The sequence below is a fragment of the Camponotus vicinus genome, unplaced genomic scaffold (assembly GCF_025532165.1).
Source record: "Camponotus vicinus isolate PSW18456_S1 unplaced genomic scaffold, iyCamVici1.0 SCAF_9, whole genome shotgun sequence".
Lineage (NCBI taxonomy): Eukaryota > Metazoa > Arthropoda > Insecta > Hymenoptera > Formicidae > Camponotus > Camponotus vicinus.
Window position 1 is genome coordinate 10,577,100 of NW_028141981.1, and position 25,595 is coordinate 10,602,694.

Here is a 25,595-nt window from a genome sequence, read left to right on the forward strand (position 1 = left end):
AACTGCTTGCAGTCGCCGAATAATTATCGTCGCATTGTCGCGTCGTCGCGTCGTGTAGTAACGTGTCCGCGCGTGTTTCTTTCATCGAGTGATTTTTAATCGCCAACAGTTATTATTCGACAGTGATTAATAGTGATTAGTGATAGAGTCATTAGTAAATTTCTCGTCTCATCGAGTGAGTAAATAAATGTGATTACGTTAAAGTTTATAAAAGAATACAGTTCATAAAAGAAGAAAAACTTTCAGTTAATAATTTAGTGTGGATTTCTTGTCTTTTGCAACGTGATATCTACGTTAAATTTGAGAACGTACGATCTATCGGAAAATTCATTTCTCCTTCAAGCAATTACAGCAATACATCAAAAGTCATCGAACAAGGTAATGATAACTATTTTTTGACGTTATGTGAAAACAGATCTCGGGAAGTCAGAGGGACAGTGTGTCAAAGGAAATTCGTGAAAAGAGAGGGGTTTTTAGTGGGTAGGGAGTACCGAGTTGGTAATTCGACTTGGTACTCGAGTCCCACATAACTCACTGGATCGACCGGTGAGTATGCATAAAATGCATTTTCCCCTCTCTCGTAAAAAAAAAAAAAAAAATAAAGGTGAGTGAGCGAATGAGAGAGAGAGAGAGAATGTATGTGTTCGCATGTGTGTCTGTATGCGTATAGCGACCAGCTGATCGCAGCAGGCGCCCCGCGTAAGCACCCGCGTCTGACGATGAATCGCATCACCCTTGCCTGCCTCTTGTATTCGATCCGTCATACGTTAACTACTTCCTTTAATAATTCAAAAACTACGCTTCAAATCAAATTTTGGTAAAGGAAAAATTGTCTTAGAATGGTGTCAGGAATACGTCATTTTACAGACATAACGTTTTTCAGGATCGCCCTGTATATATATATATATATATATATATATATATTGTGACGTTGCCGTCCCGACGCGCGTCCATCCGCCCCGGAAATCTTCACGGGGCGCGAGCCGAGCGGCCGCGCCAGAAGAAGATTGCGAGAGCCGTGTCGAAATCTCCGGAGAGACGAGCCATTATCCTTTTTCGCGCTAGTATTAATTAATTTTTGTATCGTTTTTGTACGTCGGGCAACCCGCCGGAGGGAAACCAGAAGAGGCCCAAGAGGAATCATTACGACAGCCGATACGACAGCGCCGGAGGAACAGAGTCTCGGGTGGAGATCGCCCCCTTCAAATAAAGGAAGGAAATCAGCTGTCTTGTGGGCCGAAATAACCGGGCCGGATCGGCGCCACCCTCAGAAGAGGGAGGACGGAAAATCTACCTCCGGACGATCATGGATACCAGGATCGCCAAAAGTCAGCAATTTTAAATTATCGGGGCCGTTACGGCCCCTGATACGGCGTTGTCGCGGGGCGCAGTAATACCTCGCATGTCGCGGCGCTATTGGCCGCTAATCCGCGCACCCCTGCGCGCAGAATTGACGCCGCTATCGACCCTGGATCGCGAGATCCAGGGACTCACTCTGGTGCGGGCGCTCTCAGCTTGTAGTCGTGCTGCGAAACGTATTGGGTCGTTGTCGTTTTGTGTGTGTCGTAGCCGAGGTTGTCGAGAGGACGAGACCGAGGATCATCCCCTGTCAACGGGAGCGAGTATCGGTGAGGTTGCCCATCGCTATCTTGTACGCCACGTACGCGATTCCGTCCGCGGACCGGCCGTTCTGTCGCCGTCGCCATTTTCGTGTCTCGTTGTCGCTCGGGCATTGTACCGAGCTCGCGATTTTCGTGTATTTCGGGCGACCGGAGACAAGCGACCGAGGCATCAAGGACGATCGTAACGTAGGCCGTAGCTGATAAGGAACCGTTCGTCTCTCTCCGGGATTCGGGGTGTCGTAAAACGCGTAGTGACCGGCTCTCGTATATCGACCACGTGCGCGGTAAATCGCGGGGAATGCGTCCGCTATCCGTGCTGTCGAAAAGAGTTGTCGAAACCGCGTAAGACATCCCCGCAATCGATCTCCGGGCAATTTTCGTCTGTAATTAGCGTGTATGTGAGCGTGTGACCGTGTGCGTGTGACGACGTGGCAAATGTCGTGCTGTCCTTGTCGCTCTTGATACTTGTACGAATTGCGTTTATTGCGCGGTATTTGTCGTACGTTGGAGTGTGTCGCGGTGCATAATAGATTAAGAAAGTGTCGAAATTCGAGGGTTTCGCATAGATAGAAAGCGGTACGCCGAAAAGAGGCGAAGCGGCGTCCGACGGCTATCGAATTCCGAGCGAATCGATCTTGCTCGTAGCAAGCGAGATTTTTCGTCTTCGCAAATCGCTTGATTACTATCGCTCAATTATTAAGCCTCATTTCAAACATAGTGCTGTCGATTAAAAGAGCGAGTAACAAAGGGAATAGATCTGTTAAATGCGTCCTCGAGGAGATTGTCGAAATTTCCGTTACGCTCTCGAAACGCCGTTCGGTTTCGCAAAGTCCGGCCATAAAAACGGGCCTGAAGGACGATAAATATCTCCGCTGTCTTATGATCTCGATTTCGTATTGCTATTGTTATCACCGCTGTCGATCTGTTGTACGTTATTTCAAATTTTCGCATTTATTTTAAACTCAGTTATATTTCGTTAATTCAGTCTCGCTAATTTATGTCATTATTACTATTTCTTTCTAGAACTTGTTATTTCTTTCCCTTTATATTCTTTTCTATTATATTTCTTTTATTTAAATAAATTTGTTACATTCTCTTTTCTATTAAATTCGCGTAACTTATTTGAGTGTTCGTTTGTCGTGAGCGTTAAATCCCGTTGTGTTCGTCAATTTTCGTAATCACCGACCGCCTCGCATAAAATAATTCTGGATCCTTTTCAACGGACCCTGCCCCTCTACCGTTAGGTGAGCTAGTCGGCCCGTGGCGAAACAGGCTAACGTTCTTCGCGTTATTCTGACGATTTTGCGAATTGATACGTGGAAGACCGTATCTGGCGCCCAACTTCGAGATCTCGAGACGGCCTTCGCTTCGCCGCGGCTCGCGCGAGAACGCCCTCCATCTTAGTTCCTCCGAGCGCGAGTATCTCTATCCACCTTGTGTCTTTTTTTTTGACGGCGTTTTCGCTCCCCATTAACATCCTCCTCTCCAACACCCGAGGAGGATCGAAAAATTAAAAATAAAAAGACGTCGCAATGTATATATATATATATATATATATATATATATATATACACGTACAGATTATATATTTTACTAGATGCAGTTTGCATATGCGCTCTAGTTGTTAATTAAAAAAATGCTTATTAAAAAATATTTATCCCAGAGGCGATTTATTCGTGGGCTGGTTGTTTTTAGAAATATTTCATACCAGATGCGCTTTGCATGTGCGATCTGGTTATTAAAATATTTATTTCAGAGGAGATCTATTCGTGAGCTGATTATTTTTCTTTTAAATCCAGAGGTGATCTAATTCGTGTGCTGGTGTAAAAAAACCTACAGGCGATTTAATTCGTGTGCTGGTTATTCAAAAAAATCCAGAGGCGATTTATTCGTGGGCTGGTTGTTTTTAAAAATATTTTATACCAGATGCGGTTTGCATGTGCGCTCTGGTTATTAAAATATTTATGTCAGAGGCGATCTATTCGTGAGTTGATTATTTTTTAAAAAAATCCAGAGGCGATCTAATTCGTGTGCTGGTGTAAAAAAACCTAGAGGCGATTTAATTCGTGTGCTGGTTATTCAAAAAAATCCAGAGGCGATTTATTCGTGGGCTGGTTGTTTTTAAAAATATTTTATTACCAGATGCGGTTTGCATGTGCGCTCTAGTTATTAAAATATTTATTTCAGAGGCGATATATTCGTGAGCTGATTATTCAAAAGAAAAAAACATCCAGAGGCGATTTAATTCGTGTGCTGATTTGAAAGAAAACCCAGAGGCGATTTAATTCGTGTGCTGGTTATTTGAAAAGTATTTCAAAGGCGATTTAATTCGTGTGTTGATTATTCGAAAAGTCTTCCAGAGGCGATTTAATTCGTGTGCTGGTTATTCGAAAAGTCTTCCAGAGGCGATTTAATTCGTGTTCTGGTTATTCAAAAAAAATCCGATCTAATTTAATTTGTATGCTGGTTATTTAAAAAAAATTCGAGAAGCGATTTTAATTGTGTTACTAAAAATGTTTTACATCAGATACGATTTGCATGTACATTCTGGTAGCGAAATTTAAACGAAATTTAATTCAGAGATCATAAAGACACTGCCTCAACTAAAAGGCATATTTGATAAGAATAAAAATCCAGATGAGATGAATCATTGGACCGATTTTTACGCGTCATAAGAGATGATTCTTATTTTGAAAGCGTGCTATATTTCGATAATTCTTATATAATTGCAGCATGTCACATAGCGACAAAAGCTAACAAATTATTGGAGCAAATTATAGTGATTGCTGGCGATTTTTTTTGATGACACCAAGCTTCGAATGTACGATAGCCTACCCGACTGTACATATGATAAATTGGTGCCTAAAAAAAAAATTACTTTCATCGCCGTTGCCTACAAATAATATAATATTTAAAAAGCTTTAACAACCTGATAGCATATGCTGTGAAATTTATGCTGCAGCTTTCGCTACACTACTATAAACTATAGCCTTAGAAGGAAATCCTTGTAAGGAAAAATATTTCAATAATGTGTAAAATGTATGAAGCAACATTTTTTTTAAATTATAGCAGAAAATTAATTACCTTTTCCAAAATGGTAAATTATTCATATATCATATTTTACATTTATCATATCTGATCACGATATTCTAATGAATATCGTTAGAAAAAGACGCCTCAATCTCGTTTGTATATATCGGAGAGACGAAAAAAATACACATATTATGGTTGCGTCTCACGAAAATGGGCGATGAAAGGGTCCATTATATTATCGATATAAATCTATTATTTCGATGCTTTTGAGGCAAAGAATGTAGTGTGAAAATATTTATAAATATTATTTATAAATTTTACGAATATACATTACATCAAACAATTTGCATAATACATTTTATATTGTTAGTTTTTGATTATATCGATTTAACAAACGTCGTACATAAATTGTAACTTGTAGAAAGTTATATGCAAATATCCTTTTTATTGTATGTATACAGAATGTCGCAGAGTACTATATATAAGCGCTTGTGAGGAGCGCAGTAAATTGAACAAAAAGTCCCATAGCATTTTACGATTTTCGTAATAATAATAGAAATATTAAATAAAATCGGAAATATGTATCTGCTTGTGTGTGTGAGAGAAAAAGAGAGAGAGAGAAGCATTTGGCCGTTCGAGCTATCGCACGGTCCAGCGTGTTGGACATTTTGTCGGCGCGCGACAAGAGAAGGGACAGCGGGGCACGCTGTTGCCACTCGTTACACCGTCATCGCCGCGCCGATTTTATAAAATTTATAAGTAATATTTATAAATATTTTCACAATATATTTTTATTATATATATAAAGAGACACAGCTAATGAGAGCAATGATAGAATTGTATTTAAATATGTATGCAATAAAGACAGATCTATACTCTAAAATCGTTGCTTGTGCGAGACGATAGAGCAGTAGAAATGCAACATATTTTTTGTTTCAATATAAATACAATTAAACACAATACAAAAAAAGCTTGTATTTCACATTGCTCTTTTTAAAATATGTATGTCTTTCTACTCTAGATAATACTGTCGGTAACATAACTATAAGTGTTGGTAATGTACTGACGCTTTTAGTTATGTTAAAATGAGGGCGCCTACCCGTCGGAGTTCGGCCGCGACTCCGGCATCCTCTTAAGCAAATAATGAACCAACAAACGTTATAATTAGGCCAACAATCATCTCCAAACGATTCCGCATCGATTGAACCGCTTTTTAAACGAAAATGAGATTTCGCCGGCTAACTTCACGCTGATTTTTGTTTCTTTATTTTACAAAAAAATATAAACCAACAAACGCTGTAATTACGCCAACAATCACCAACAAACGACCAACAAACGATTCGCTATAAAAAAAATTGAAAAAATCGAAGTTGGCCGGCTAAGTTCATGGAGCCTTGTGGAATTGGGCCTTAGGGCCGCTTCGACCAAACTCCGATTAATTCAATCGTTGATTAAAGGGTTGCCAACATGACAAAATAATTCAGTATGACCAATTGTATTTCTAATAATATACAGAGAGAAACCAATATAATTGTAGAAATACAGTATATCGTCAGAAATACAATTGGTCACACTGAATTATTTTGTCATGTTGGCAACCCTTTAATCAACGATTGAGTTAATCGGAGTTTGGTCGAAGCGGCCCTTAGGGCCGGTTTCACAACTCGAGTTAACCCGAGTTTAATACGTTAAACTGGGTCCTGATTGGTCCATTCGCCACTTAAACTCGGGTTAACTAGATTGTGGAACTAGGCCTTAGAATCATAGCACATAAATACTCAAGTAGTAAAACTGAAGCAATAATAAGCGATATAACTTATAAATAAAACTATGAATATATTTTTAATATTCCTTTTATAATTTTCATTTGTTTATAAATGTGTTTACATAAGCAGTCTTAAAAATAATATTATCTGGAAGTTATATGTAATAATTTTAATTTAAAATCATGTAAACACAACACTATATAAAACCTCTAAATATAAACCCTCTACATATAAACATATAATAAACTATTGAATATCTATAATAATTATAAACTCGATACAACTTCTATATTTCAGAAACTTTAACTTCTCTATCTTAAAATTTTTGACATTTAATTAATATCTGAAATAATATCGAGTATTTCACTAAGACTTTCAGCTTCGTTTTCATCGTTATTGGAATTCACGCTGTTGCCCAGGTAGAACATGAAACTCATAATGACATCATTATGACGTCATCATGATTTTATTTATCACTTAAAAGTTACCTAAACAAAAATGATTAAAAAATGAGTTAAAAATGACAAAAAGAATCATAAATTTTTAAGTTCAATAATCGCATATAATTTTAAAAAGATTATGTTGACTTTTAGGTGACGTCATAATGATGTCATTATGAGTTTCATATTCTACCTGGGTGGTCACTTGCTCGTAGATGATGTTTGATTTAAAACGAGTCAACATTTCCGTTGAAGGTTGAAATGTTTTGCAACACTTTTCGTGTGCTTGAAAATGCGTACGGATTCTTAGAAGAGATTCCAACATTGGAGTTTTCAGTTTATTTCAAATTCACGTTTTTATTAAAGTGAGTGATGAAAATGTTCGTTCAACGACAGCGTTACTCGTGGGAATTGTGAGCATTTTTTAATATCACTTCTGCTAGTTCTTGAAAAATAAAACGACCGCAAGCATCAGTGTATTTGTACACATCAATCCAAAATATTAAAATATTCGTTGGAATATCTCCTTTATAATGAGCATGCCAGTCAACGAAACGGAGTTTTTCCCACTGGCTCTTGTACACAAAGACATCACAGTGAGGATCGAAAAAATTCTGTAAGAGAAGTTCTTCAAATTTGACTCGAACTTGTGAAGTGCAATGACTTGGACTCAACAATTGCATTTTCTTAAAGATTTCAAAATTGTCTGGAAGCCTATGTGCTAATTCCGTCAGTAATCTTTTTAGAAAATTGAAACATCTCTTCTGTATCTGGAGCTTGTTTTCCATGGAGATTTGAGATTTTTCAATTTCCTTTCTGAATTCAGATCCAAAATTCATTTCTGTAACTGGCAAGAAGGCTAGATCATTTCCAACGGCATCAATTACTTGTTGTACGAGAGACTTATTGTGTACGGCTATTAAGAAATTTGGTTTCAAAATCTGTCCAGCGAATGACAAGAATACTAAAGACATCTCCATATATAAGCTTTCAGGATCAACTTTTTCGCTTTGGAATGATATATTTAGATGTTGTATTTCTGACAAAACGGGCTTCAGAAACACCAGATACAATCTGTTGCAATCATCATCGAGCATATCACGAATTATTCGTGCAGTATAGCACTTTTCGGCATCGCAAGCTATACGGAAATAGGTTTTTAACTCTACCCATTGTTCCAGTAATCGTTTCACAACGTCGTAAAATGCGAGCCATTGCGTTCGCGAAAGTTGAATCATTTGTCTATATTTTTGAGCATCGTTACCCGTGTTGATTAAATAGAACGTTTTCTTATAATTTAGTGTACGCAACGAACTGACGCTAAACCAATTAAATATTTCTCTCGCTAGAAAATCTAAGGAACTCGGAAGTTCTTCACTCGCTTTCGACGCACAGAGATGCAGCGAATGACATGTACATCTCATGAGTTGCAAGTTTGGTACATAATTTTTTAGTAATGTATAAACTGAATGATTGTGTCCACAAAGATTATTTGCTCCATCCGTACCTATGGCTATCAGATTTTTCAACGGAATTCCGATTTGTTGCAAATACTCAACAATACTCTTGTATAAATCATTGGCCGTTGCTCGCTCTATTTCCAGTAAAGCCAAAAAATCAGTGAGCATGCGATTTTCGGTAGTATCAAAGTATTTGACGCATATACACAGGTACTTTGTAACTGAGACATCAGTGCTTTCATCGATAATAATCGAATAATCTTTTTCTCCAATGGCTTTGACCAAATCGTTTAAAAGGACGGGTGCAATCACGTACTTTACCAAATTTGAACATTTCGTCCTATCCCAGTGAGAAATGTTGGTCGAATCGATGTAAATTCGACCAACATTTCTCACTGGGATGTAATCGTAGCATCTCGAAATTGCTACCCTTTCCTAAGGTTGACAAGCGTCGTCTACAATAAGTGGAGTAAGCTTGGCGTAAGAAGTAAGAGTAGGAGTAACGTTTTCGGCGTAAGCTGTTTACGCTGACTCAATCTACAATACGGTGGAGTAATGCTATAGTCTGTGACGTTGTCCCGACAGTCAAACGTGAAAAGAGCGTGGGATCAAGCAATTACAATAGCAAAACACATTTGCAATTAACGACGTTTTCGAGCGATCTTCCCGTGTTCATGTTCTAACCTTCCTGGGTTTTCCTCCTGCGTTCTGATTGGTCGAGTGTAAGCGTAAGAGTAAGAGTAGGCGTAAGAAATAAAAATAATGCGTCGTCTACAATGAGATTTTAAGGAGACTTAAGTCTTACGCCTTAAGTCTCCTTAAAATCTCATTGTAGACGACGCTTTAAGCGTCGTCTACAATGGGAGTAATATCGGTGGAGTAAGGCGTAAGATTAGGAGTAAGCGAATAGTTTTTTTCCATTTCGCCTTACTACACCGATAAAACTGTCTTACTTCCTACTCTGACATCTTATTATATACATTTCGTAGGAAGTAAGACAGTTTCATCGGTGTAGTAAGGCGAAATGGACAAAAACCATTCGCTTACTCCTAATCTTACGCCTTACTCCACCGATATTACTCCCATTGTATACGACGTTTAATTCATTTTGCTTACGCCCTTACTCCAGCTCTCTTAAACCGGAAATAGCTCTTTTACTCCTACTCTTACTTCTTACGCCACGCTTACTCCACCTATTGTAGACGACGCTACAGAACCTCGCCTAGATGATTTACCGAGCGATTAGACGAATGCATCGTTATATACAATGCCACCTTTATATCGGCGTTTTACATAAAACAGATACTTCTATTGGATAACAACGCACTAACATCTTTATAAGCGCGTTCTGAATACGGGCCTATATATATACACTAGACTGCTAACTAGTCTCTTTAATTGTTGCCAAAAAGTATGTACAACTTTTTGGACATGCGCAGAATAATAGTCACGCATGCGCATTCTTAATGGTTTCTATATACTCAAGTAAATAAGCAAATAAGATACATACAGGGTGTCTTATAACTAATAACGAGTCAACGTTCACAAACAGATTCTATGATCAATTTGGAAACAACTTTTTCTCAGCGAAAGTGGCGAGAGGTTATAAATGTTTGTAAACATCCAATTCTTGTCATTAAATATCTTTGTAACTAAGCCTTAAATAAAAATTTTATTAAAGTAAACCACCTAAAATTAACTAAAGAATGTAATTATGTTAATCTTTTAACTCTACAAATTTTAGTTTGCAAAAAACTTATTTTTTTTAATTGCTCATAGTTTGAAAATTATTAATATTTCGACATTTTTGCTGAAAAAAATCGTCTCCAAATTGACTCTCAAGAATTTGCTCACGAACGTTGGTTCATTAGTTATGATGAGACCCTGTATATGAATCACACGTATGAATGAATAAATCTCACACACACAAATCTTGTGAATAATTATAATAACATAATTTGATTGTAAGAAGTACAAGTATAAAATTTGATATGATGCATGACTTAAAACATTATTATTTTTCATTACAGCGAGCAGATCTTTGATTTTACTTTCCTTTCGATTAACAGTTATCCGCAATACTTTTAACTGCTTGTTTTTTTCTGTTATTTTTGCCGTGTACTTTGTTTTTTGTTGTTCATGCAAAGTCTTTAATGTTTCTGCTTGTAATTGTAATTTTTCTTCACAACTATCTTGCGAACATTTCAATTGATGTTTTAAATTTTTATTTTCTTCTTCCAATTTCTGAATTTTTTTTTCAAGCTCTTCTAATGTTTCGGGATTTTTACGCTTTCTCAGTTGGCCACTATTTATTTTGTCAGGTCCTGTAGAAAATATCAATAAATATAAGCAATAATGCAATATGTTAAAATACACACACTCTCCACTACGCACCTGTATTTATTAATGATAAGAGATTGTGCATGCTGTCATTTTCTTTTTCAATTTCACTTTGGCTTGTTCCTATTGTATCTGTAGAAATACATGTAGATTAATATTAATATATATGAGAATCGTTGATCATTGTTAAAATACACACACTCTCCACCACGCACCTGTATTTGTTAATGATGAGAGATTGTGCATGCTGTCATTTTCTTTTTCAATTTCACTTTGTTCCTATTGTATCTGTAGAAATACATGTATATTGATATTAATATATATAAGAATCGTTGATCATTGAATATAAATATTTTTTAACAGTATTGAATAGAAATATAATTAAGGAGCTTACATTGTAGAACATCTCTGTAGTTATCACTTTCTACAGTTGTCGCTAAATGCATATTGTTTCCATACATATCTGTACTGTTAGCATTTTCATATAAATGCTTAGTAGGTATAGCATCAGGTTTTAAACGCTTTCTTATTTTAGTGCTGCTAAAATCTTCTAATGTAAAATGCATTTCACAAATGGCACTATATTCATTTAGTATCCAATTAGTTCTTCCGGTTGCTGCAATCCATTTTTCTATTACAGATGCTATTTGTGGGAATCTAAAAAATAATATTTTTATTATATGTTATGTATCTGCTGGTAAAATATTCAAAATTCAATAAAAGAAAAAAATAATAAATAAATCCAGTCTTATAGTTCCAACGATAAATATACGATATTTCGGGATAAATAATATAATGTTAAGATAAAAATGATATACAATAATATAACCTAAATATTACCATTTACTTTGAATTGTAATTTTATTTATTTTATTTACCTGAATAATATTTTCTTGTCTTCGATTTTATTTCCAATATATGGACAATTAAGAATGGCACATCGTTTCGACATTTTTTCACAATATATTGCGTCCACAAAAATTATCTCACAAATAAAATATGTCTCTGATGAGCACGCACCACACACAACTCGCACTCTCGCACAAGTCGAAAGTTTAACAGAGGTTAAGTTTTATTCTCTTATTCTGCGCATATACTTCGCGCATGGATTGTACATAGGCAACGCTTATACATAAGGAAAACAATAGGAGTTAGCAGTCTAGTGTATATATATAATGTCTCTGGTCATGTTCGACATGACACATTAACCTAGAAACACATGTGCATCTAAACAGTTGTCTGTACAGGATTATATTATTAACGTACTTCAAAATTTATAAAATGACTGGTTGTTTTGCGCCAGACTGTAACAATTCAATACAATACTTTAGAAATTAAATTTCGCACCATGGCTACTTCCGGTTTTTGCTGAAAAATGTCGCTACCAATCAAAATTGGATTCCTTATTTCGCGACTCTTATTAGAGGGTCTCTATCGGAGTTTGGTCGAAGCGGCCCTCAGACAAGACGCGTCAAGCTTAGACTGAGTTCCCACTGAGCGCGTCACGCGTCGCGTCATCCAGCGCGAGCCAATCAAAACATCCCATTGTAATAACACAGAAAACATGTTATTACAATGGGATGTTTTGATTGGTTCACGCTGGTTGACGCGACGCGTGACGCGCTCAGTGGGAACTCAGCCTTACTGCTGCTTGACGCGTCCTGTCTGAATGAGCCTTTAAGCCTCTTGCAAAATGCCAAGCAACAGGCAATAGGAACAGGAAATAAAAAATATCCACAAATAAGAGCAGGAAATAATATCTATTCTCTACTTTTAGTGGTGGATACTTTTTATTTCCAGTTCCTATTGCCTTTTACTTGGTTATAAACGATATAAAGAATTTTTTTTAATTTTGAATGATTTATTAGTTAGAAAAACGGAAGTATCAATTGATATTACCATGATCCATCAAAGTTTTATATTTTGTCCTGTTGAGCAGAATTCTCTTGGTGTTTTTTCGAGCGTGCATGCTTTTAAAGATTCGCAAGATGACTTCTCAATGATTGATCACAAATTTTACAATGAGCTTCGTTTGAATCGTTCGGATTCTGGTGTTTTGCTAGAGCAATGTGTTGCAGCCATTCTATACATGTACAAAGTTCGTATTCATACCACATCATCACTTTGATAATATTATTTTGAAATCGTTAATTAGTAAACCAAACTTTAATCAAATTTTCTTAATATTGACTAATATTTTCAGCAATATATTTTTGTCTTTTTATCTTTTTGGCACTTTGGAAAAGTTTCGATCAAAGTAAAAAATGTATAGAAGTCTTCAAAACGTGACGTCAGCAAAATTATAGTAAAATTATCTAAATTAAAGGTATGGAATAAAAAGAAAAAATAGATGACCTTTGCCCCATTCGGTCGATTCCCACTCCTTACGATATTTTCGTGTATGTTTTTCGTATTTGCCCATAGTTTCAAGACAACAGTCTTACAATATATAATTTTAACAAACACTGACTTTATATTTCTAAATCGCGGCAAACGGTTTGAATGATACAAGAAATGATACACGAAACAGTAAACCACAAACCAGTACTGGTATGTTGACAACTACAAAATATCCAGGTTAGGTTTCTTTAATAGCAGTTATGGCCTATCCACAGTATCCACCAATGAGTAATAAGCATAAACTATGAAAACGAGAGAGCGGAAAAATGTAGAAGTTGAATGGACGAAGTCAATCACCACTTACCGGGACACCATGGTAACAAAGAAAGAAAAAAAATGAAAAATTCCCTAATCCAAAAATCGCCAAATAATCGCCAAAGCGAATTGTGAAGTCGCCCAAAATCCGCCATGTCGCCAATGCGATTTTTCGACGCCAAATAGCTTTCAAAAGTCGCCAATTTGGCGTAAAATCGCCAAATCTGGCAACCCTGCTCACGCGGTGACAATGCGAAACTCCGGTTTCAGGGTTACCAACCTAAGAAATAAATTCTCGATCTCTATGTAGAGGTGTATGTCCGTATACGTACAAATACCATTGCATTGTTCGCGCGGACGCACCGTAGAGAAAAAAGAGAGAAAAGGATCGACAATCATGCTATCCTTCTTCCTCTAGCATATCATTTTACGACCTCTGATACGGCCTGAAAATGCTTTCTGGCCTCTCGTGCAGTGATGCCAGAATGGTTAGGCTGTCAACAGCAAATTATTTCGCGTAATTATTAGAGTATAGCTCGGCGTTTCTGTGGAACAGTCGGGGGTCAAGGGGCGTCGAGGAACGCCGAGCTATACTCTATGGCTGATGGCAGAGAACGAAATGTTAGCGCTTACGTCTGTCGTGGTCATAGACGTAAAATAAGGCAGAGAAAAATATATATGCTACTTACTAAAGTCACTAGATATACAAAGTACCGCAATCATTCGCCATTTTGGCTCCAATAAGCGGTTCATTCAAATTATATATTTACATGACCCCTTAATGATAATGTAGTTTTGGCAATTAATTTCAGCCATTTTTTGCATTTTTTGTTGTTATTTTCGCTTTTTGGGATGCGAAATAAACGAAAACCTTTTTCGCTTTGATTTCTATAGCCTTTAACGCAACAATCTAGTCACGAATGCTTCTCAGATTTCACATACAGGTTAGAAAATTGCACTTAAAGTGTACATACATACGTAACAAAAGTGTGCACTTGTACTTTTTGGCGTCCATTTTGGCTCCAAATCCTTATACATTGAGTCTTAGGGCCTGAGCAGAATGGCTGCCTTATAATTTTAAGACTATGTTTTATGCCTTAGGTCTTTGTCTTAGGTAACGCACAATACTGTGTGTTATGTCTCGAGTCTTATGTATACGCGAACGTTTGTAAGAAATAAACGTTCGCGTATACATAAGACTCGAGACATAACACACAGTATTGTGCGTTACCTAAGACAAAGACTTAAGGCATAAAACATAGTCTTAAAATTATAAGGCAGCCATTCTGCTCAGGCCCTTATGGATTGCGGTACTTTGTATATCTAGTGACTTTACTACTTACGTATACGTTTTTCTCTGTCTTACTTTACGTCCATGACTACGACAGACGTAAAGGCCATGGCACACGAAAAAACGTAAGCAGTGAAACGTAGTCAGTAAGCAAATTGACCAATCACGATCAAGCAGTAAAGTAGCCATTTTGAAACGTACAGGATGTAAGGACGTAAGGACGTAAGAATGAAAAATTCCGTAAAAATAAAATTCTTACGTCTACGTCTTACGGCCAACCAATCATTAACGAGCTATAAGTTCATATATCTAACCTGCATTTCGATATTAATTAAAAATTATTATATAAAAATTATTATACAATGGACCACGAATACAGTTCGCAAATAGAAGATGTAGACAACAATCTATTTTTTGTGGAAGGTGGAAATTTTGTGGAATGTGAAAAGGGAAGTGATGAACTTTTAATAGATGCAATAAGAGAATATCCTCATTTATACAGTCTAAGTTTGAAAGAATATAAAAATATACAAATGAAGGAAAATTCATGGAGTGAAATTGCATCACTTATGAATATGTCAGGTACAATTTAATTATTATATATAACAATTGTAACAATATTCACTTAACCTTTATTTAGGTTATGATGATCTATTTTATCTGTATTTTATATATATATATATATATATATATATGATAGTTGCAAATTATCAGACTCGTTGGTTACGACTACGTGATCGCTTACAAAGGAGCAACGGTTGCAAGAAATAGAGAGTCGAAGTGGAAGCGGAGCTAATCATCGCCCGACATTTGATCTATATAATAATATGTTGTTTTTAAAAAAGCATATTAAACGAAGAAAGTAAGTTATTTACTGTTATAAACTGTTTTGATATATGTTGTATTAGAAATTTATAATATAACATCAATTATTTAGTACTAATAATCAGAACTAGTCATGTCACATAGTATATAAGAAGTAGATTATAACATGCATGTTAATTTCATCTTTTAGATTATTTACTAATGTTAACGTTCCTATAAAAAAAACTGCAAGCATATCTTCTGCAAATAAACATCCATATAAGAATATGAGCTCCTCATTGCATAACATCAGTTGCGATACAAATAATAATATATCGGATCTAAATAAGCCATCATCTAGTACATCTTGGCATAATGATTCAAATATTTCATCGACAAAATCTGAAATGACAACAAACAGAAATTTTTCCTGCATTCCACAAGAAGCTAGAATTCAATCTAAACAAATTGAAATCAGTGTTGGCATGCGGGGCCGGTTTTTCGCGCATGCGCGGCAAATGAGGCCTCAATGAAGTATCTAATACAGACAAAAAAGTATGCCACTGGTCGCCCGAAAAAATATTTTCTTGAAGAAAATTGTTTCGAGTGATCAACAGCACACACTTTTATCATACACTATACGAATAACTCACGACTATTTATTAAATATCACAAAACTTTTAATAAACTGTGTCTCACTCAACTATGTCTGTATGCCACGTAATTTTCCTCGAGCCCGCCAAATCTTCCACATGTGGTACATCGCTGGTTAGCCGCCACTACTGTCGCGCATGCGCGGAAAACCGGCCCCGCATGCCAACACTGATTGAAATAGATCATATTCTAAATTCCACTAGACTCCAAGATAAACAAAATCAAAGATATATTTCACAAGGGATTAACATATATAATGATCACATTTCACAAGAAAATAGGAATGAAACAGAGTCATATATGTCCCCAGACAGCATAAAAAGGCCAAAAGATGTCTTAAAGACGTCTAAAAGACTTTAAGACGTCTTTAAGTCGTCTTTTAGATGTCTTTTGGACATGTGTGCTGTCTGGGTCATTACCATCTCGAAATGAATCTCGCAATTCGCAAGCTGACTACTCAATATCGGATGAATCCACCTCATCATCTGCGATGCAAATAAACTATAGAAAAAATAATAGCGGTAATAGGAATGAAACAGAGTCAAACATGTTATTGCCACCACAACTTCAAAGTGAGTCTCGCAATTCGCAAATTGATCACTCAATATCGAAGGACTCCAGCCCACTACCTGCGATGCAAATAAACTCCAGAAAGAGTAATAGCGGTAAAATAAAAAATAAAAGTAGTACATATTTGGAGTCTTCTCTCGCAAATCTAAGCAATGCCCTACAAAACCGTTTTGCCAATCAATCTTCACATTCTAATGAGCAAAATATTTGGAATATGAACACATTAACACCGAAACAAAGTTTTGGCTTGTAACGTTGCGATTTTCCGTACCGCGGAATCTCTAGTTTCGGATAGCCGTCGGTTCCAGGCGGATAAAATAAGGTTTCACGGGTATCTGTGTAATAAATGTCTTTATTATGTCTTCAAGTGGGTTGTACAGAAGTGTGAGTGAATATGGATATGTGTCGGTGAGTACGTGTGTTTACAATGTGAGCGTGTGAGTGTGTGTGCGTGTGTGTGTGTGTTCGAGCACGAAGGCCGCTCGATATTCGATAATGCGGGCCGCGACTCTACGGGATTTCGGCACGAAATAATCGCCGCGGTTTGTAATCGGCGCAAGTTACACGTAAGAATACGCCGTTCTATATAATCTGGTGGCGGACGCGCCACGGATCTCGTGCCGATTTTACGTATACGCACAATTAGTAGCGCGGAAAAAATATAATTTGATCAACGTGCAATATGCGATCGCACGTGTGATACGGCGCGCTCGTGTTTTCGCGAGCCGGCTGGCGCGGTTTTTGTCGCGTTTCTTGCCCGTCAGCTGTTCGGGCTTTAAATCCGGTTATCGTACGGTAATCTTTAATTTTCCCCAGATGGATTTCGGGTTTTGGGAAGACGTCGGGACGCTAGCAAGCGTCGGAGGCGGCTCTCGTTCCACCCCGTGAAAGGCGCGGCGTCTGATATTCGGACGTTGATTCGAAGGCGATTTCAAAGGCGTCGATATGGATCGGTAGAGGCAGCGTTCACATTACCTTCTGGCCTTTTTACTTTCGCAAGGATTTTCTCTAGTTCGCTTCGCTTGCCTTCTGACGAGCTCAGCTGCTGGAGAAGGATCGGAAGGATCTGTCTTTCTGTGCCGCCGAGAGCCCGTTTTATACTCGGCTAATTACCCGCGCCGGCATATTCGGTAATTACCCCCACCGAGCGGCGGTAAAAATCGGAGCGGTTCGGATCCGTCCGGGGGAGTGCCGAGCGCGGGTTCTCAACCTCCGGTAACGGCTCCCGACGGCAGTGTCACGATAATCGATTATTCCTACCCGGATGCAAGGCTACCAGATTGCACACGCTGCGTCCAGCGGCGGCACGATTTGTATCCCCACCACTTTCGCGCACTAAGGCATAAGCTCTCATCCGTGTACGCTCGACGTTCGGTCATCTTCGGTTTACAGAGGAAGACGGATAGATTAGCTTTTGTCCCCTTCTCTCCTGAGAGGTCTATTGTATCTTATCTATCTCTCTGAATACAATAGCTATGTGATCCTCGAAATCTCGAGCTGGCGAGTTGGCGATGCAAGTTGCATCGTTGCAAGTATCGCAGCGATACTTATCACACATAATATTTTCCTATTGATTTTTTTTTATAAAAGTTTATATGTTGTTTAAAAAAGAGAATATAACATATACAAAAACAAATTTTACATATTTTTATCTAAATTTTTATCTAACATATTTTTATCTCAATTTTTATCTAAATTTCTCCACTCTTGGCCAATATGTACGCTTTTTTATTAAAAAAAAATTTCTTTAAAAAAATAATTGTAATAAAATAATATTTAAATTTATTTTAATAGAATTGTATTTTGTTATTATTATTTTGTATTAATGTATGACGTACATCTTGTTGCTCAATGGAAACCGCGAGAAGGTGGTGGTCTCTTCCGTTAAAAAGGAAATATAAAAAATTTAACAAATGAACAATAATAAAAATAAAATTAAAATAAAATAATAAAATAATGATAAATAATAAATAAAAATAAAAAATAAAATTATAATAAAATAATAAAATATAATCAATTTTCTAATTGATAAAAGGTCAAAAGATTATTTCACATTTCCTTACATACATACATACATACATACATACATATATATATATATATATATATGTGTGTGTGTGTGTGTGTGTGTGTGTATATGTGTGTGTGTATATGTGTGTGTGTATATATATTTACACACTTATTTCTTAAGTGTATATAAAAATTTTTACACACTTAAAAATCTTTACACACTTATTTTTTAAGTGTATATAAAAATTTATTTTAAAATTATTTATCGCAGGAAGGGCCTGCTACGTCAGCATCCGCATGGACATTTAAATTGTTTTTATTAGCGGCATATAATTTATCCGCCGACATAAGAGATAAATGCTCTTCATTAATGAGCATATTTAAAGCTGTTTCTCCTCTAGTTTTTAATGCAGACTTAAACACACAAATAGCATTAACGGAAACCGTTGAAAAGCTATTACGTGTTTTCGTTTTTAAATTGTTCAAAAGAGAAAACATTCTCTCAGGATCGGCATTAGAATTCGGAAGCGTCCGAATAGTATTTATAATATTCGTTAAATTGGAATATTTAGAAACATTATTCGTGTGCCGACGTTGTAAAATTGCTTTCCACATATTGTCAAAATTTAATTTAGAAAAATTTTGTTTTTCTTCCACTGTCTGATGCTAATGCAATCCATTCCTTTTTTAAAGCATCTTCATCAAAACCGCCGAGAGTTTTAGCTACGAAAGAAACATCATCAAATGATGTTTGTCTATTATTATCGAATAAACTTACAGATGGTTGAAAAACTTGTAACTTTAATAAAAATTCATTATTTATAGGTAACCTTTTACAAATTTCTTCTGCAGCAGTCACATAAAATGTTAAACAGTTCTCTCGAACAATTTTAACTATGTTTATGTGATCTTTCAACGTTAATTCGTTCAGATATTCCTCACATTCTGATCCCAAAATAATTTCATTAATAGGTTTTTGATTTTCTTTTAATGAGAATATAATATTTGAAGAAAATGGTTTTAAATATTCTTCTTTTATAAAATTTCGACAGATTTGGAAAAGAAAGTTTTTAGATTTTGGCTGCAATAAATGGATTCTCGTTTCTGACGCTTGAAAGAATGCATTAAATGCGTTAAAAAAATTTAAAACATTTTAAAAAAAGGAAATAAGCTTTTATCTCTATGTTGTTCATCATAGATAATAAATATTTTCCAGAATTTGTTTTTTCACTCGCAACCATTTCAGTAAGAAAATATTTAATTGTATCCCAAGATTCAAGAAGTCGTTCGATGCATAAATAATGAGAAAGCCAGCGTGTGTCACATAATTTTAATATTTTGTGATTTGTTTCTTGGAAACATTCACAAAATTCGCGAAAAATAGCTGTTCGTTTTGGACTGCTATTTAAATATTTTGCAATTTTTTTTAAAAATTCATCGCAATATGCAGGCATTTTGGAACAAGCAGCATGCGCTGCTAATGCGGAGGAATGGCACGCGCATGAAAATGTTAAAACATGTGGGCATATTTCTTCCAATTTTTTTTTAAACGATAAATGTTTCCCTGTCATGACGGAAGCATTGTCGCATGATAGGGCAACAATATTTAAAAATGGTATCTGTAATTTCCACATTTCACTTTTAAATGCATTGAACAACTTTTCTGCGCTTGAATCTTTGGCATCAATATTTATTAATTTAACTAATTGCGAGCGAACATCTAATGTCTCCGGATCAACGTATCGGACAAAAAAAGTCATCCATTTATTATTAGTGAGATCAGATGTTTCATCGATAAATATCGAAAATTTTGTGTTTTGAATAATATTGACAACACGATTAGTCTCAACCGGGCATACAACGTTTGTAATAATATTTGTACATTTTGTTCGGCCCATACTCATACTATTCAACACATTAGGATCTTTTCCTATATGTTGGAAAAAATTAAGAATTTCTTTTGCCGTTTGATAAGGAATATTTTTCTCGGCAATTAATGCGGCATATCTGATTTCCGCTGATTTCTTACGCTCATCAAAAGATAAAAGTGATTCATTAATTTGTATATTTGAATCCTCATTCGAAACTCTTGTTTCAATATAATTTTTTTCTTTATTTATATGAACATTAGATTCTGCGTGACGATAGATTTGCCATAAACCGCCAGCGATAGATTTATCACAAATCGAACAAAAAAATAAGCTTGCATCATGTGGCACTTCACGTAACCAACATTTAAATTGCTGAATTTCTAACCATTTTTGTTGAAATTTTGATTTACGCAATTTTTTTATTGGCGAATCAACATTATTATTATTATCAGTTAGCGTATTTACCTTAATATTATTTTTGTGACACGCAGAATCCGCATGTCTTGATAGTGTTGAATTGCACGAATAATTATTATTGCATATACTACAATAATAAAGACTATCGTCGGATGGTACTTTGCGTATCCAAGATTTATATCGATCATCACTAAGCCAAGCTTCTAAAAAATTTCGCTTACGTTTTTTGGTTAATTGATCACACATTTTGATTATCTATTCTTAACTTAATTTATTTTCTCGTCGGCACAATATCACCAATCTTTTGTCGATTGCTTTGAACTATCTTTTGATTGGGTCACGAACGTATTCGCAAGACAAGCACAGTCAACAGTCAACAATCAACAATTAGTCGATAACAGTCGACATGAGTCGAGAAAAAAACAATGTCAAACACATATAATATTTTAAATATATATTTGGATATACAGAGTGTCCCAGATCACCCGTACATCCCTTTTAAAATGAAAATAAATGGCTTTTATCAAAAATCGCGAACAATTTTTAAGTAAATCGGGTACGCTCTATCAAATGGTGATATTTTCAACTTCTGATTCCGACCGGAAATACGCCATCCGCATCGGAAGTCGAATTTTTTTAGAGGTACATGGTACTTTTTATTACAGATTCGAATTGTACATGAAAAAATAAGAAACTTTTGTATCAAACGTAGTAGTAAGACTAAGCCGGTTCTAACGCAGGGGCTCCGAGGGGGGGTGAGGGGCGAGGGGAAACCGCGGGCGGGGGGGTGACGTCACGCGGGGGGGGGGGCGATGACGTAACGCGGGGGGGGTGATGACGTCACGCGGGGATGATGACGTCACGTGCGGGGGATGATGACATCACATGCGGGGGATGATGACGTCACGTGCGGGGATGATGACGTCACGTGCGGGGATGATGACGTCACGCGGGGATGATGACGTCACGCGGGGGATGATGACGTTACGCGGGGGATGATGACGTCACGCGGGGGATGATGACGTCACATGCGGGGAAGGGAAGATCGCGGCGCGACCGGTGGACGAGGGGGTCCGCGCGGGTAGGGGGGATCCGCGGAAAGAAGACGGTGGTGTGAGAAGAATAGCGCTACGTGTGGGAAAAGGATAGCGTAAAGTGTTTGTGAAGAGGACAGTGCGACAAGGATGCCATCAACGTGTGACAAGGATGGCGTCAACGTGGGACAAGGATGATGCATTATAAGATGCCACATAGGTGGGAGCAGGACGACGCAAAGGTAAGTGAGTGATAGCGAGGAGCTTGTGAATGAGAGAGAACGATAATAGCGCGAAGAGAACGCATACGAAAGAGAACTATAATATCGCGAGAACAACGTGTGCGAGAGAGAACGATAATAGCTAAGATAACGCGTGCGAGCGAGAACGAAGATATCGCGAGACTTACAACTAACGCGAGACTTATTGTTAGAACGATAGCGCGTACGAAAGAGAGAGAACGATATCGCTATACTTACAACTAGCGCAAGAGAGACGCAAGGGATGGGAACGCAAGGAGAGGCGCGTAAATAAATACATTTCTTTTTAATACTAAATATAACATTTATTGTGTGCGTGTATTATACAATTTGTGTGTGTGTGTGTGTGTCTAATAAAATAATAATATAATAATATAAAATTTAAAATTTAAAAAATATAATAATAAGAATAGTAATATAATAATAAAATAAAAATATAAAAATATAAAATATATATATATATATATATATATGGGGAGGGGGCGATGCACCGGACTAAAGGGAGGCCGCTCCTAGAAGGCTAAGGGGTCGATGTGCCGGGCGGAGTGGAGCCGCTCCTGGAACAGAAAAAGACATTTGAATAGTTTTTTAATAATTTATTTTAGAACTTTTGATGTATTATAAATTGAAAGTTACTTACAATACTTTCCATGGCATTTTCCATTCACCGTTATACAATACACACAATTTATATTTTGATGCAGGTTTGGATTCACATATCTGTTTATCCTCTCGTCGACCATTCATATCATCGCGTAAACTCTAAAATCAAACATATTAATTTTATGTTTTAAATTTATTACACATCGACAAAAATATTTTACCTTCAACGTTTCCAATTTCCGCCGTAGTATATTCTCATGATCATCTTCTTTCAATTTTTCAAAATCTTCTATTAATTCGAGATTTTCACGCAGTTTGTTTCCAATACAATTTACTTTAGAATGATTAGGTTCTATATTGAAACATTTACATCCATGATATTTTGCAAAATCTCGCGCACATATTTCTCGAGCTAGAAGAAATGTCCTCAACGAATTTGTGCGAGGTTTTTCCAAGCCGAGCTCTTGATGTCTTATAAACTGAACGATTGAAGTTTCTAGATTCTTCTTTGAAAGTTGTTCCCGCTCGTATTGAAGTAATTCTTCATCATCACTAGTCCGAAAACGGAAATCAGGTTTCCCATCGGATGATCCCTCCTCCATTTCTCTCTGCTCTCTCTCTCTCTCCATCTCATCCATTTCTCTCTCTCTTTCCATCCAATAATCATCATCATCCGTATCGTCATCGATGATAATAACATCGTCTTCAGCCATTGCACTAACGTAACACAAGACTAACGAAACACAGAACAACGAAAGAAATAATATTCTAATGTCGCAGACTCCTCTTCATTATATATCTTTTAATATCTTTTGTCTCATTCCAACTAGAGCATCACGTCTCATCTACCTCAGCATTTCTCTACATCTTTAGCGGAGCGTGTTGAGAAAAATATAACTATTCTTATTCGTATGGAAGGAAAGAATTAAAATCATAGATGGAATAAAAATAATTATTTATTGCAAGCATCATAAAGAATATCATTTACAGCGCATGTTAATAATTCACAATCGATTAATGATTCACTGTTAAAGACATCACTATCGCGTATCGTTTTTACAGCATCGCATACAGTAGTAATATTGTTACGTCGTAAAACAGTTTCAAATTGTTTAAACTTTTCATTCACGAGATACGTATTCTCGCATAACCAATTATGCATATGATCGATACAATTTTCAAAATTAAATAAATGTAATAATGTCTGTGGTTTCATGTACAAAGAATTGTCACATAATGTGAGTTTTACAATTTTCGATTGATACATTTCGATCGATAAATCTCCAATCCTTAATGCGAGAGCAGTCGATTGTTCAATGTCTGCTTGCTTCTGCATCAACAAATTCCACGTTGAAAAAGGCAACACTATTTGATTGCCTCGATTATCACCGAGAATCAGTTCCACGTACGACACAGCTCCAACGCTTATTCCAATGTCCAAATACTTGTACGACGTTGGGGTTAGAGCGTATCTTCTTCCAAGTATGCGAGTCGCACGACGAGGCTGAATGCTATAAAAATATATAAATTAGATCAATATTTAAAAAAATTAATAAATAAAATATTTAAAAATCGAAACTTACGTGTCACATTTTTGCTTCTTACACGGTGGAGTTTCACCGTTTCGAATCGGAACGTAAAAATTCATGTTGATTTCTTCAGTGAACCTTTCACACGCGCGATTGATGCAATACTGATCGTATTAGAATTAATATCAATTCAAATAGTATCGCAAATTGCAATGTAGAGGGGATTATTGCTGACACGACATTTTAATTTCCTCTAAAATTTTGTCGCGCCGATATACGGCTGCGATGACATCATCATCCCTAGAACAAAGATTTAGCTGAATTCGCTAAAATCGAGCGCCGATGTACGGCTGCTCCCGACGCAACCACGTTAGATTTTTCAAATGTATATGACAAAACGCGAAATTATCAAGTTTAAATTGCAAACGCTACTCCGGGAATTTTTTAAGATGAAATCATTCTAGAATGTTCGATGATATGCATGAGACAGTATATAAATCATGCTGTCAAGGTTAAAACACACATCACCCCTAGACAAAGATTTAGCTGAATGTGCTAAAATCGTGCGCCGATGTACGGCTGCTCCCGACGCAACCACGTCAGATTTTTTCAAATGTACGTGACAAAACGTAAAATTTTCAAGGTTAAATTGCGCATCAGAACAAAGATTTAGCTGAATGCGCTAAAATCGAGCGTCGATGTACGGCTGCTCCTGATGCAATCACGTCAGATTTTTCAAATGTACGTGACAAAACGCGAAATTTTCAAGGTTAAGATGTGCATCGGAACAAAGATTAACCGCCAAGGTTAAAACGCACATCACCCCTAGACAAAGATTTAGCTAAATGTGCTAAAATCAAGCGCCGTTTTACGGCTGCTCTCGATGCAACCACATCAGATTTTTCAAATGTACGTGACAAAACGCGAAATTATCAAGGTTAAATTGCAGACGCTACTCCGGGGAATTTTTTAAGATGAAATCATTCTAGAATGTTCGATGATATGCACGAGACAGTATATAAATCATGATCAAGAGGCACACCCCGCCAGTAATTTTGCTAAAGTACATCCGGAACTATCATTGGGAAGCGCATTTCGCAAGTGTGTTACAATATGGAGGAACAAAATTTGCGAGAGCAATCCACATTGATTGATTCGCTGGAAGATTACATTGTGTGGGAACAACGATGCGACCAATACATCGAGTCGTTGGAAGAGCAAAGTCGCATCAAGCGA

At 36.7% G+C, this 25,595-nt stretch overlaps 3 protein-coding genes across 3 annotated transcripts; all 3 read right to left on the reverse strand.

Annotated features, from left to right (window-relative positions):
* Positions 1-7,259: 7,259 nt before the first annotated feature.
* Positions 7,260-21,256, reverse strand: LOC145977204 (uncharacterized). The gene is made up of 2 exons (XM_083108991.1): positions 20,452-21,256; positions 7,260-8,577 (listed from the first exon to the last, which is right to left on the reverse strand). Exons 1-2 carry the CDS (start codon positions 21,177-21,179, stop codon positions 7,260-7,262), a joined length of 2,046 nt encoding a protein of 681 aa, XP_082965117.1. The 5' UTR covers positions 21,180-21,256.
* On the reverse strand, positions 10,189-11,803 carry LOC145977205 (THAP domain-containing protein 1-like). Its single transcript, XM_083108992.1, has 5 exons — positions 11,540-11,803; positions 11,056-11,318; positions 10,716-10,793; positions 10,325-10,645; positions 10,189-10,205 (listed from the first exon to the last, which is right to left on the reverse strand). The coding sequence occupies exons 1-5, from the start codon at positions 11,611-11,613 to the stop codon at positions 10,189-10,191; spliced, it is 753 nt and encodes a 250-aa protein (XP_082965118.1). The 5' UTR covers positions 11,614-11,803.
* Positions 21,257-22,762: 1,506 nt separating the features above from the next.
* Positions 22,763-23,433, reverse strand: LOC145977262 (uncharacterized). The gene is made up of 2 exons (XM_083109127.1): positions 23,052-23,433; positions 22,763-22,989 (listed from the first exon to the last, which is right to left on the reverse strand). Exons 1-2 carry the CDS (start codon positions 23,430-23,432, stop codon positions 22,864-22,866), a joined length of 507 nt encoding a protein of 168 aa, XP_082965253.1. The 5' UTR covers position 23,433; the 3' UTR covers positions 22,763-22,863.
* Positions 23,434-25,595: the final 2,162 nt, after the last annotated feature.